Source organism: Vigna umbellata, chromosome 1 (genome assembly GCF_029865625.1).
Source record: "Vigna umbellata cultivar VRB3 chromosome 1, Vumbellata_1.0, whole genome shotgun sequence".
NCBI classification, from domain to species: domain Eukaryota; kingdom Viridiplantae; phylum Streptophyta; class Magnoliopsida; order Fabales; family Fabaceae; genus Vigna; species Vigna umbellata.
The window spans coordinates 18168905-18182872 of record NC_142165.1 but is presented as its reverse complement, the minus strand read 5'-3'; the positions used below and the strand labels follow the sequence as shown (position 1 = coordinate 18182872).

Here is a 13968-nt window from a genome sequence, read left to right as displayed (position 1 = left end):
TAATTAACATTTTGGATATTGATATGAAAATTTTAAATTTGAAAAAATAATAATTTTATTTAAGATATAAAATAATAATTTATTAAATATTAAAAGATAAAGTTAAAATATATTACTATTTTTACGGTAAATAATTTTGAAACCAAATCAAATTGATAAAATGGTAAAATAATATTTTAGAAAGATACTTTACTATAAATAAATTTCAGACATAAACTATTTTCAATTTCACATTTTAACTTAGGGTTAAATATGTTTTTAGTCCCTAAAACGAACGTTTTTTAAAGATTGAGGACTAAATTGTACCTTACTTTGGAAGAGGGACGAAAACCAGAAACGGTCAATAATTTAGGGACTAAAAACATATTTAACCCTTTAACTTAAGCAATTAAAAACGTACTTAATTCTTATTTAAAACTTTTTACAAATTATATATAAAATAATAAAATAACTTTTTAGAAAGATAATTTTAATATGACAGTATAAATCATTTGAACTATTAATATATGTACCATTTTTTAAAATAATATTATTTTAAGAAATAATAAAAAAATATTTTTCTAAATTTATTTTTATTAGCGATCAAATGATTATAAACAAAAAACGATAAAATTAAAAATTAAAAAATATTTTAAAAAAATTATGCTTTAAATATAAGTTAACTTTTAATAATTTGTTAAATGACTAATTAATTATAATTATAAAAGAATAAAATTTAAAATAAAAAATGATATAAACAAATTAATTTTAAAATAAAATAAATATATAAAAAGGTAAAATAATTTTTCTGCAGGTAACAAAACAAATATAAAAAAAGAAATTAATAAAATAAAATATATAAAAAAAATTAAAATAATTTTCTTATAACAATTTTATGTCCTATAGTTATAATAATTTATCATAAAATATATTTTTTCATTTAAATTTATCTCTATTAAAATTTTATGTCCTATAGTTATAATAATTTTTTTTTATAATCATATAAAATGTGTTTGTAATTACTTGTAATATGATTATTTTCATAAAAATAATATTCCATTTCTTAAAATGCAACACTGAAAATGATTTATATATTGAATAGTTTAGTAAATTTATATTTGTCATACTTAATATATATATATATGCACACACTAGACTTCAACTTTGGTGTTTTCTGGTCTTTAATATCTAATACGAGAACAACATCGTATTGGAAGACGTTAAATTTCTATAGCATTCATATATTTAATGTTAGGGGTGGTTTTTGTGAAATGAAAAGGGTTTGGCGTTTAGTTTATGAAGACTAACGTCAAGATCGTTGAGTGACAACATATTTCTTTTCGTGAAAGTTTTTCTTTGGAGTGACACTATGAGTGAGTAGGTCGATGTCAATTGACGTAATTTAACGTCAATTAGTGTATAGTCCGTTTACATAGTTTTTTTTTAATAAAAGATTCGTTTTTTGAATTTTATCACGCTTGAAAATCAGAAAACCAGTTTTTTTTATTTGATATGTTCATAATTCATCTATTCATATTTCAAACTATAACAAAACCAAAAACTAAAACTAAAGCTATTAATATAAAAAAAAAATTGAAAGTAAACTATTATAATATAACTCCATCTTTCCAAAAGATATCCTACTCATTTCCGCCTTAGCTTCTTGATTGTGGAATCTGTTAATGGGGATGGATTGTTGAACCGCTACAAAAACAAGAAAACTTTACTATTATTTTTATTATAAAGTTGAAAGTTGAATGTGATTTGTAAGATTTCAAAACTAAATTATTACCAATCATCTTTATTTCCTCCTTGGATGATGGTCTTCATCCATAACATTATGTAGTACCCGGATGCCTATGAATATGTCTATTTTTTATACTAAACATGGCAAAGAAAATAAACAAATATGATAGTCTAAAATTCACATACAAAAATTAATAAGCTAAAGATCAATGAATATCAACCTTAGGATGTATTATTTTAATTTACTTTGCTCTAGGTAGACCCACAACTCTAAACCAAATTCAAACATTTGAAACACAAGTTAATATATTAATATCAGAATGAATTGATACGAAAGAATGTAATACTTAAGTTTGTAACAAGGATTTCAAGTCAGATTTCATCTTCCTATGCAGGGATTAAAACCATAAAACTTGAGCTTGTCTTGGTATGATCATTATCACTTGTCAATAACTCCTATCATGAATCATAAATAGTGAGTCGATTAATTAAATGTTCATAAAAGTGGACAATATTGAGTAACACATACTCATGTATGGCGTGATATACAACTCTCTTTCAGACTCAAGTCATTCATGTTTGCATATATGATTGCTTATTATTTTCTGTTAAATGGTTTAATGACCTGAGGTTCAAAAAAGTCATACATTGTCTGACCTTGGTCCACTATGATAGTGTCCATGTACCTATAACAATAAAGTTAATTATATATATATATATACTAAGAATAACAATATAATACCGTTGGTGGGCCAAAATATGGCATGATCATAGCCTTAGGTCAAGTTATAAATGTGCTTAAGACCTCCCCACGAATTATATTTCAGAAGTTGGCACCACTTGAGCGTGGACTTCATCAATTGTCACCTGCACGAGGTCGACAATAAATGAGCATCATGAATGGTTTGTCCTCCTACAATCTGTCTTTTCATGGCCACTACGTCCGGAGGATCCTCATCAACTAAATAGCTTATACTGACAAGTATAATCAGTAGAATCTACAACAGAGCTTGAGCCTATGGTGCTCGCATGATGTCCAATTGGATCTTTTGTGGGGATGTCCTCCCTCTCCTCATCATGTGAAGTCTTTCTTCAAGTGCCTTTTGATATTGTTCTTATTGTTGGAGGCGTTCCATAAAGAAGCTCATGCTTTTTGAGATTATTCTTTTAATATTACTCTTAAATTGTCAATGAGATTTTTTCTTAAGAAAAACATAACTTCTTAGATTTGAAATCATTATGTAATTAACAAGTTGTTTATCATATTTAATAACGTGTATCAGGGTGTTGGTTGAATGATTATTAAATATGATTAAATTTTTATAACATTAATGATTAATTATTTTTTAAAATAATTTTTAAGAATACCTACTATGGTTTAAGTTGATTAAACAAACAAATTTATACGGGAGATAATTTTTTTATATTAGAGTATAAACTATTTGCGTGGTTAATAAATATATATTATTTTTTAAATAATGTTATTTAAGAAATAAAATTATATATTTTTCTAAATTTAATTTTATTAAATGACTAACCGAATAATTAGAAATCAGATAAAATAAAAAATAAAAAAATAGTATAAAAATTATTAATACTTTTATATAAGTTATTCTTTAATAATTTATTAAATAGCCAAATAGTTAGAAATTATAAATGAATAAAATTAATAATGAAAAAACAGTATAGAACAAAAGAGTTAATATTTTAAATATAAGTTATTCATTAATAATAGATATATTGAAAATAGATTAGAATTTTTTTAATGAGGGTTAAAATGTGTTTAATGACACACAGTAAAATAATTAAATATTTATTTATTTAAAAATAAATAAATATTTTTTAAAAATGCATATAATGGATTAAATTGATCAATAATATAATTCAAACTTTATACTTAATTAACATTTTGGATATTGATATGAAAATTTTAAATTTGAAAAAATAATATTTTTTTTAAGATATAAAATAATAATTTATTAAATATTAAAAGATAAAGTTGAAATATATTACTATTTTTACGGTAAATAATTTTGAAACCAAATCAAATTGATAAAATGGTAAAATAATATTTTAGAAAGATACTTTAGTATAAATAAATTTCAGACATAAACTATTTTCAATTTCACATTTAACTTAAGCAATTAAAAACATACTTAATTCTTATTTAAAACTTTTTACAAATTATATATAAAATAATAAAATAACTTTTTAGAAAGATAATTTTAATATGACAGTATAAATCATTTGAATTATTAATATATATAGCATTTTTTAAAATAATATTATTTTAAGAAATAATAAAAAAATATTTTTCTAAATTTAATTTTATTAGTGATCAAATGATTATAAACAAAAAACGATAAAATTAAAAATTAAAAAATATTTTAAAAAAATTATGCTTTAAATATAAGTTAACTTTTAATAATTTGTTAAATGACCAATTAATTATAATTATAAAAGAATAAAATTTAAAATAAAAAATGATATAAACAAATTAATTTTAAAATAAAATAAATATATAAAAAGGTAAAATAATTTTTCTGCAGGTAACAAAACAAATATAAAAAAAGAAATTAATAAAATAAAATATATAAAAAAAAATTAAAATAATTTTCTTATAACAGTAAAATAAATAAAAATAAAAAATATCAAATGTCTAAAAAATTAAATTTTGATATACTTGTGAATAAAATAAAATGAAAAATAATAAAATAAATTTAATAATATCTTTTTTTTATGTCAAAAAAATATAAATAAAAAATAAATTAAAATGTCAAATGATTTAAAATTAATTTTTAAGGTACTTATTAATAAAATAAAATAAATGGTAAGATAAATTTGTTAGGATTTTTGTTTATATTATATAATAGATTATATATTTTGTAATATTTTATCAAGGTATATAAATTTAATACTTTTAAAACTTTTAAAGAAGAAGAAAAAAATCATAATATAAAGTTTTGATCTCTTCAAAGCTTCATCTCTGAATCAGAAAAAAACAATTTCGTTCTTCAGTGCTCGCGAATCTTCGTCTTCAAAACAATTTTACTCTTTGATTGTGCATCTCTCAATCACAACATTCCATTGGTAAAGAGTTTCCTTTGCCCTTTTTGATTTCCTATTTTCTCACGCCCTAAATCTCTTATTCGTTTAATTCTCAGCAGGATGTTTGTTTTCAGGTTCGTTTTGCTTCCATATCTGTGGTACTTTTGAACCGGTTGCCTTTGGGGTTCCGTATCTGTGGTGTCTGTGTCGCGGGTTCACGGCGGTTGCTTCGGTGGTTAGCGCTTGCTTCGCGTTCATAGCAGCTTTAAGTGTTCGCAGCTGCTTCGCAGGTTCGTTATACTTAGAATGAAACAATTATCATTCTGCTTATGTTTTGCATAATTGCAAAACAATAGTTGCTAGGTTTCGTACTTTCACCCATGTGTTTGACAAATCTATGTGTATTTTAATTTAAATGTTTAGAGCATTCTTGCGAGCTTGTGAATAACCTTATTCTTCACCCTAACATGACATAATGGAATCTCTTTTTAAGTGGAAAGGTTAGTTGAATTATATTATGCGATTGTCAATACTTAGGTAGAAATTGAACTGTCAATATTTAGGTAGAAATTGAACGTGTGGTCGAACTGCCTATGGATTGGCACATGGTGGCGTGATGCCATTTCAGTTTGTTTGCTTCCTCTTATGAGCTAAGATATGGTGTGAAGCAAATTTTCTGAGTTTGTTTTGGTTAAATAGAGCAACAGAGATTACAACTGCAGTAAAATCGCCATGGACCCATCTATCATGAAGCTTCTAGAAGATGACGAGGTTTATCTGCTCTTCTTTCTTCATCTTCTTTGAAGGAGAAAAACTGTGGTCTTAGTCTTACCGATTTGGGGCTTTGCTTACCGGACCAGTATGTTTAAATGTTCACAGGATGAAACAATGCATTCAGGGGTGGATGTGGAAGCCTTCCAGGCTGCTCTAAATAGAGATATAGGAGGAGATGTGTCTGCTTCTCAGTTTCCTGGTTCAGATGCAGGTATCTGCCAATTTCATTCATCATTTTCTGTTCAATACTGACCTCTCTTTCTCTCTTATTTTGGTAATATTTGATTTCTTTGTTATTTTTTATCATTTCATTCAAATTCACTGCTTCTTCTGTCCATGTTTGAGTTTACTGTTTATACATCTAAAACATTAAAAATGATATAAACACATTTATGTTTGGTCATAGTGTTTGATCACGGAAGTATTTTTGATTGTCAAAGAAAGTTAATTAACTAGGTTTCAATTGATATCTCCTTTCAGTCTTTGTGTTTCTTCTAATGGAATTTGGCCAGATGTAGCTACAAAGGTCCAAGATATATTTTGTGGTATCCTAAATAAATCTCTATCCTTCCCTTATTTGAGTTTCTTGTGTGGTCAGCATACAAATACCCAACAGTACCCACCAAATAAAAAATATAATAAGGACCAGCTTGCCACCAAGGTACAGGCTCCTGTGGTCTCTTGTACCAGCTACAAGAATTATCCCATTGCTTGATGTGTGGTAGCAGGGAATCCCAATCCTTTGAATCCTCTCTTTTATTAAAATTGGCATTAGAGATTTGTATGATTGGCCTGTAGCTGCTGAGAATTTCCATGGATCCCTTTGTTAGAAGTAGGCTGGCTGGAACTTCCATCTCTTGGAACCCACTTTGCCATTAGAGTTGGCATTGGCATTTTCCGGATCAAATGCTAACAAGTCATACACCAACCCAACCCTCATGAATTGATTGTATGACTGTTGCATCACCAGTAGTTGTCATTACTTTGTTTCTTGCAATTGCTTTCATCATTTCCTTCTGGATAGTAACTATAGGACTATAATTCTGAAACAAAGCTGCATGTCGCATTCTGGCTTTGTCTCCCGCATAATTGACTGAAAAGTGGTCGTTCTTCTCTGAAGCTCATTGAAAGAACAAGCATGGTATGAGTTAAACTTAATAGGAAACGTGTTAGTTTAAGTTCTAAATTTAATTGAGTGTTTGGGACACAACTCTTTTGTGATTTCTCAAGTGAAATGCTCATTCTTTATGTTTATGGTGCTATATTTGCTGCAGTGTTGTCTCAAGGAAGCAATAATACATCAAGTCAATCTTCATCACAGTGGCCTACTTCTAACCATGACAGCCAAAGTGATGGTCAAAATCAAGAGCCTAAAACTGCACAAGAGCAACATCCATCTGAGATGGAGCCAAAGCAACATGGGTCTCTTGGCGAACACCTTCAGCATGTTGCTTCTCAGGATGTAAATAATATTCATTTATCACAGAAACAATCTCAAGATGACAGTCACCAAGCACCTGCTGTACAAGTTCCCCTCCACAATTCTCAAACTATTGGAATTCATAATTCTGGAAAGGATTCAGTGCTTAATAAAGAAGTAGTAAAGAGTCATAATCCCAGCAGTGAATCTCAGTATGCAAAGTTGCAGCAGATGAGTAATCAACAGGCTACAGTCTCTGAGCAGCCAAGTAGCCAAGTAAATCGTAGTAATAAACAAGTACCATTTGGCCTGTTGCTACCCATCTTGCTTCCTCAACTTGCCAAAGACAGAGCCATGCAACTTCAAACCTTGTTTACTAAATTGAAGGTGCGTTTTCGAAACCCATCCAGCTATTACGTCCTTTTCCCCCTCCCCCTTTCCATAGGACATTTTAGTCTTTCTTATGATAGCCCAGAACCAGCTTATGAACAAATATTACATGCAGTATGCATTATTCGTGTATTTCATCAATTTCTTTTTATTTTTTCATTCTAGAAAGACGAAATACAGAAAGACAGTTTTGTGCGGCTTATGAAAGGTATCGTGGGGGACCAGATGCTTAGATTAGCATTAGCAAAGGTGCAAATGCAACCTCAGGTAGTAAGATACGTGGTTTGTGTTGTGGGTGACTTTTATAATCCAGTTAGGTATTGATGTCATGGTCATGCTTAGATTCATTGTTTCATACTATTTAGGCAAGGCCCAATCAAGCATCTGCCGGGCAGCAGCTTCCTGTAAGGATGCCAACTGTTAGTTCAGGTGCTAGACAATTGAACGATCCCCATGCTTTAGCACAGATGCATCAAAGAAGTATGAATGTTGCCGTTGACCAATCTCGCATGAGTTCTTCAGCTGGCCAAACCATGGATAGCAATGCTAGAAAATCTCAGGAATTTGATGTTAAAATAGAATCTCAAGGATTGCAACCAAACCAGTTGACGTCTTCCACTTCCAACTCTGCAGCTCAAGAAACAGAAAGAGCATCAGTTCACATACAAGGGCTCAATAAGCAGCAGCAACATCATCTACATTTTGCATCAGCATATGGAAACAGTGGTGGTAACTATAACCCTTATTCTGGGACAACAAGCACTTCCACTTCGTCTATCAAACCGCAATCACATGATTCACACATGAGTCAAATTCCTCATCAAAGTATTGGTTCAAATCACTTAAGTGGGTCAACACATGGTTTGGGTGTAATTGGTATGCCAAAACTTGAACAGCAGAATTCTTTCAATGATCCCAAGAGACTGCCAGGTGGATCTGTGTCCTCTGCTGTAAACAATGCAGCATCTCAACAAACTTCAAATGCTTGGCAACCATCAACAAACAAAGAACAAAATTTGGGCTTAATGTCATCTGTTTCTTATGTCAAGAAGGAACCTGGTGACTTGTCTACTGAGCAGCAAAATAGGCATAATTTGTCTAAATTGCATGGGTATTCTTCTGTTAATTCTGCTCAGCTTGAACAGAGTGGTGCCAGTCAAGGTCTAAAAGACGAGTTTTCAAGAGGTCTTCCAGCATCTACAAGCATGCCACCTACAACATCTACTGGCTTGCTACCACACAGTTCTGCTTCTGCTTCTGCCGTGACCCACCTAGATTCCAGTGTCTTGGTAAGTTGGAGACTGTTTTACACGATCTTGTCTTAAGATATAATGGTAGTTTTTTGCAGATCAAGTAAAATTCAAATGTGTTTTTGTCCTCATGTGCACAATGCATCCTTTAGTACTATGGTATTCTGAATCTATATATGAAATATCCGTTTTCTCAGCTCAGATATGTTTTCCATAATTTTTTTTGTTAAATTGTTTTTAGCTAAGAATCTCTTTCACCATTAGTTTTTGAAACCATTTTTTAATAAAATTGCAAATAAGCATGGATAGTATTCACTGTCTTTTATTTGGGTTAGCTTAGTTGCTGTACTTTTGGGTATAATAAAATATGCAAGAACTGATTTAAACAACTCTGGAATTCACCAATTTATGCACCCCACTTCTCCCCAAAATATGTAATATGAAGAACCAAACTGGAAGTTAAGTGGAATAGTAGTACCCCTAAGTGGGAAAACCAAAATCCCCTATTCATAAACCAAAATTAATGATTATAAATAAGAACCCTGATTGATATCATCTTCACAATTCTGTACTTTATCTGTAACTAGGTCAATCACGCATTTATAAAATATATGGCACCTCTATTCATGGTCAAGCTTTAGTTAGCTTCTCCTAAAAGATCAAACGTTTTTTTTTTTTTTAATTAAACTCTAAGGGCATCCATAAATTGACAGTTTGGCACAGGATGTACCAGAGCCATGCAAGCCAACTATACAGAAACAGATTGTCCTGGATTTTTGTTTAAAGTAACTATAATTATGGGGCTGATTTAGATACTTTTGATTAAGGCTAGATCTTAATTTTGAGCATTGTTAGGATTGCTAAGCTGTCACGTGGTTAATTTCGTTAGTTCCATTCTGGGGGTGCTTTTGTATTCATTTGATCGTAGGTTTATGTTCGTGTCATTTTCCTTGTAGGAAAGACCAATTAAATTTCTGAAAGTTTCACTGTCTGTGCGCATAGGACTGAACATGAATAAAATTCAAACTCAACTAAGATGATCTCATACTCGGCTAGTTCATTTTTGTCCTAGTTTAGTCATTCTGTATGACAAGTTTCCAGGCTCAAGTTAAAGTCATGAGCTACTTGACTCCACACAATGAGCTCAATTGGGTTAAGCCTAGTAAACTCTATTTAATCCGCCAAATGGGTTTTAGAAGGAGCTTCAGATTGCAGAAAAATCACTCAATATATGTAATATACTTACTGTAATGCAACCAACACTCATGAGTAGAAACTATTATGTAATACTTTGAGAATCATTTATGTACTTTCCCCCAATGGTTTGAGATTTTGTTATGGCTTGTTTGTGACATGTCATTTATGTTCTAGAGGTCATGAGTTTGATCCTTTGTGTCCATAATCATTTAAATAAGAAGGCTAAATTCAAGTGCAAGGTATGGTAATGCCTGGGCATTATTAATGTGTTAAGCATGAAAACCTTTACGTGGGGGAACATTTTTTATGTAAATCCATTCATGTATTTTTACCTTACTGCTTAAGCTTTGGGAATAAATATATATGTTTTGATGATGTATATGTTATGCCAGTTCATGAGCAAATGAGGTGAGAACTAAGTGGCTTATGCTTATATTATATTTTCGAGAAGTCATATTTTAGCTCATGATCCTCTCGTTAGATCTTGAGCTAAATGTACTGAACTAAAATTTAGTTGAATCATGAGCTGCATGTAAATGGATAGGCTTCATTATAGTCCTTGTCTTCTTTAATATGCACTATTAGATCCATCGGCCCCTATTTCCAATTTTGTTAGCGTTGAGATTTAACTCTTTAACCAATTGTTTGCAAAATTGCTAACCTCTTACAGGATATGTAAGAAACCTTTGATTCACCAGTTTTGTTATGGAAGGTTATGATGTATCAAAGATGTATTGCAAATTGAAATAGAGGGTAACAAGTACATATTGTTGTGCTTGTTTTTTCATTGGATGTCCTTGTGCTCCCAATTTTTTCTTTAACAGAATCTATTATTGAGAAATAATAACTTTGTCATGCCTTTTCTATGCATTTTTTTTCTTTAAGTACCAAGATATTATTTTTTCACCGAGCATACCCCAGGTTTATAAGTATGTCTTCAAATTTGATGTCTAATTTCTTAAGTCCCACTTCTGAAATTAATCAGCTAAGCTCTCAGATTCCATCAAATGCTTCTGGAATTGCTGCAAGGCCATCTCTTAAAAAGTCTGCTGCTACCCAAAAGAAACCACTTGAAGCACTTGGTTCCTCACCTCCTCCTTCTAGGTCAGCCATGCCTTTCTCTACTGATTAATTTCTTAACCTAACTAATTCAATATACATAATGTTCCTTTACCTTACAGTAAAAAACAAAAAACTTCTGGGGGATATGCTGAACAAAGCATTGAACAACTTAATGACGTCACTGCTGTTAGTGGAGTTGACCTCAGGGTATGATACTACGTCAATGTTCAACTAAATCAGACAGTCAAATAAGTAGGGAATCCTAAATCCTGTACTTCTAATGTTTCTTTTACAGGAAGAGGAAGAGCAGTTATTTTCAGGGCCCAAAGAGGATAGTCGAGTGTCAGAAGCATCTCGAAAGGCTGTGCAAGAAGAAGAGGAGAGGCTGATCTTGCAGAAAGCTCCATTGCAAAAAAAATTAATTGACATCAGTCAGTGTCCAACTTGTGCCATAGCTCTGTCCATATGTTTTAATTTTTTCATTTTGAGCTGATCTGGATGTGTGCTAGGCATGCAAAACCTTATGGTTACTTTATGTTGTTACTTTGACAGTGGCCAAGTGTGGCTTGAAGGGTATGAGCAATGATGTGGAGAAATGCTTGTCACTGGTAAGACCCAAGCAATTTTTCACTTTTCAGTGCAATTGGTTTACGTGTAATCTTACCACTGAGTAAATGTTCAGAGTGTGGAGGAAAGGATGCGCGGACTGATAAGTAACCTGATTAGATTATCAAAACAGGTTAGTTGTTTTCTCTAGCTGCTTGCACAAATAGTCTTTTCTTATTGTATAAGACTTTGTACTCACAAGAATTTTTCTACTAGAGGGTTGATTTTGAGAAAACGAGACATCGGACTGTTGTCACTTCAGATGTTCGGCAGCAAATCATGACAATAAATAGGAAAGTAAGGGAAGAGTGGGATAAAAAACAGGCGGAAGCAGAGAAGCTTCGGAAACTAAATGATGTAAGTTCCAAATATTGGAATTGTGTTGAGCTACTGCAGGATAAAAACCTTTTTTCATGCACATTTCCTTTCCATGCATTTCTTTTGGGGATAAGAGTTCAGACGGCTATGGATAATACCTAGTCGCAACCTACTTCATCTAAAAAAATCTGCCTCATTACCGTCTTACTACCAGTTTGGTATATGCATAAAAATATGTGCCATATAATTTTTCCTTTCATTTTTTGAATTTTAAATAAAATTATTTAAAAAAATATTTTAAAATATAAACTTAAATAAAACATTTAGTTTTAAAATACAACTAAAATAAAATTTCTTAATAAAATATTAATGCAAATATATTTGATCTTTCTAAAACACATTTAAATGAGTTGCACACACCACAAAATATAAGTTTTAAAAAATTAATCCTTTTAAAAACAAATTCAATTTCATAGGTCTAAATAAAAAAAAATATAAATATATATGAAATCAAATTTTAAACAATTCTTCAATGGTTAGTATTTCTCTTACTAGTAACTTTATTTTGATCACTTAATTTTTTTAAAAAATACTCAAATAAAATTCATTAATAATGGTTAGGATTAGCGGGTACTTGTACTTCATTAACAAACGGATAATTAAAATACTCGCAATATTCCCACTGTATTCGTGGGTACAGAATTTTTTACCATCTCTAATGGTCTTTTGTATATTCTCATTTGTAACTTGTGTTACTATCATTTATATTACTGTTTCTAAATATAGGTTGACAGCAATACTGGAGGTGATGGTGACAAGGATAAGGACGACGGCCGTGCTAAATCAACAAAGGTATTTATATCTCATTCTTATACTTCACATTATCAACATTGGAAATCTGTTCTTTGATTTGTAATATGCTGTAGGTGAACAAGGAAGAGGATGACAAGATGAGGACAAATGCTGCAAATGTTGCTGCTCGTGCTGCTTATGGGGGAGATGACATGCTGTCGAAGTGGCAACTTATGGCTGAGCAAGCCAAGCAGAAACGTGAAGGGGGAGTAGACGTGTCATCTGGGTCTCAACCAGCTAAAGATGTGAACCGCAAATCTTCATCAACATCTGAAAGAAATACAAAGGATAACCAAGAAGGGGAGAAAAGAGGTTCAACCCCTTTTCTAGCAAGTTCAGGTGAGTCTGCTTGAAGGTGTATTTCTGTTATTTCCATTGTTAATCTTTTTAATTGCCAGCTAGCAATCAATTTTAGTTATTCAAGATTCAAATGTTTCTTAATATATGGGTTAAAAAAATTAAGATAGAATAGAAGTGGACTCTGTCGTATTCAGAAAACTTGAACGTATGTTCTCTCTATACTGTTAGTTGAGAATGTTTTGATCAATACCTAAATGTAGATTGCAGAATGTCCCACACTTTCCACTTATTTGGGGCTGAAGGGTTTCAGACTCCGCTCTTGTATAGTGTATGCATAATACCTACTGATTAATGTTGCCACGAAAATGGCTTCAAGTAACTTTATGTTGGAGAAATGCTATGTTGGTTTGAATAAAGTAAACAAGCGCTTTTTTATTGGTTTGTGCCACTTTACATGTTGTTTCTCCCATTTTTATTCTTCTGACAGTGGCCAGAAAACTCGGGAAGAGTCATGCCATGGCCCCTCAAACTAGGGTAGCTCGAAGCATCTCTGTCAAGGATGTGATTGCAGTCCTGGAGAGGGAGCCCCAAATGTCTAAATCCCCACTCATACATCGCTTGTACGAGAAAATTCATTCTGAAACCCCAGTTGAACAAGGTTAATCGAAGTGCCTAGGTGATCTTGTGATAGCAACAGCCTTGTTGATACAGGGCCAATTGTTGAACAGCTGGTTGGGTCAAGTGTTGATAACAGAGAAGCCAATTTTATCTTCTAACATCTTGTTTATTTTAATTTCTCACCGAGCTTATTATGCTATTATCATCTTATGCTTCCCTACGGAAACTGAAACGGTTCCATCAAGTTAAAATTTGCTGGTTTGACTTACACTTCATACAACCCAGATAGTTTACTTTTTGAATTTATATTTTCTCCTGTATCCATGATCTCCCCGTGAGGGATTTACCTAGTTTTTTGAGTTCCTTTGTGCGTATTGTTTTGTATAGTCAACTCTTTCTTTTCTTTTA

The 13968-nt window shown here is 31.2% G+C and overlaps 1 protein-coding gene across 2 annotated transcripts; it reads left to right on the top strand.

Annotated features, from left to right (window-relative positions):
- The first annotated feature begins 4674 nt into the window (after positions 1 to 4674).
- Positions 4675 to 13932, top strand: LOC124831265 (transcription initiation factor TFIID subunit 4b-like). Of its 2 annotated transcripts, none has more exons than XM_088099038.1 (16): positions 4675 to 4815; positions 4908 to 5063; positions 5473 to 5544; positions 5653 to 5758; positions 6822 to 7354; positions 7523 to 7624; positions 7723 to 8646; positions 10802 to 10908; positions 10986 to 11073; positions 11162 to 11297; positions 11419 to 11474; positions 11549 to 11605; positions 11689 to 11829; positions 12577 to 12642; positions 12717 to 12981; positions 13430 to 13932. In XM_088099038.1, the coding sequence occupies exons 3-16, from the start codon at positions 5506 to 5508 to the stop codon at positions 13603 to 13605; spliced, it is 2796 nt and encodes a 931-aa protein (XP_087955164.1). In that variant the 5' UTR covers positions 4675 to 4815; positions 4908 to 5063; positions 5473 to 5505; the 3' UTR covers positions 13606 to 13932. The 2 variants fall into 2 exon arrangements, with proteins under 2 accessions (XP_087955164.1, XP_087955159.1); XM_088099033.1 differs by having other exon boundaries at positions 10790 to 10908.
- Positions 13933 to 13968: the final 36 nt, after the last annotated feature.

Bases quoted from the DNA above. Each gene is read 5' to 3' on its own strand.
- LOC124831265 (XM_088099033.1), top strand. From the start codon at position 5,506: ATGGACCCATCTATCATGAAGCTTCTAGAAGATGACGAG. The intron at 11,298-11,418 runs GTCAGTGTCCAA...TTACTTTGACAG, and splicing joins AAAAAAATTAATTGACATCA to TGGCCAAGTGTGGCTTGAAG. The intron at 11,606-11,688 runs GTTAGTTGTTTT...TTTTTCTACTAG, and splicing joins TGATTAGATTATCAAAACAG to AGGGTTGATTTTGAGAAAAC.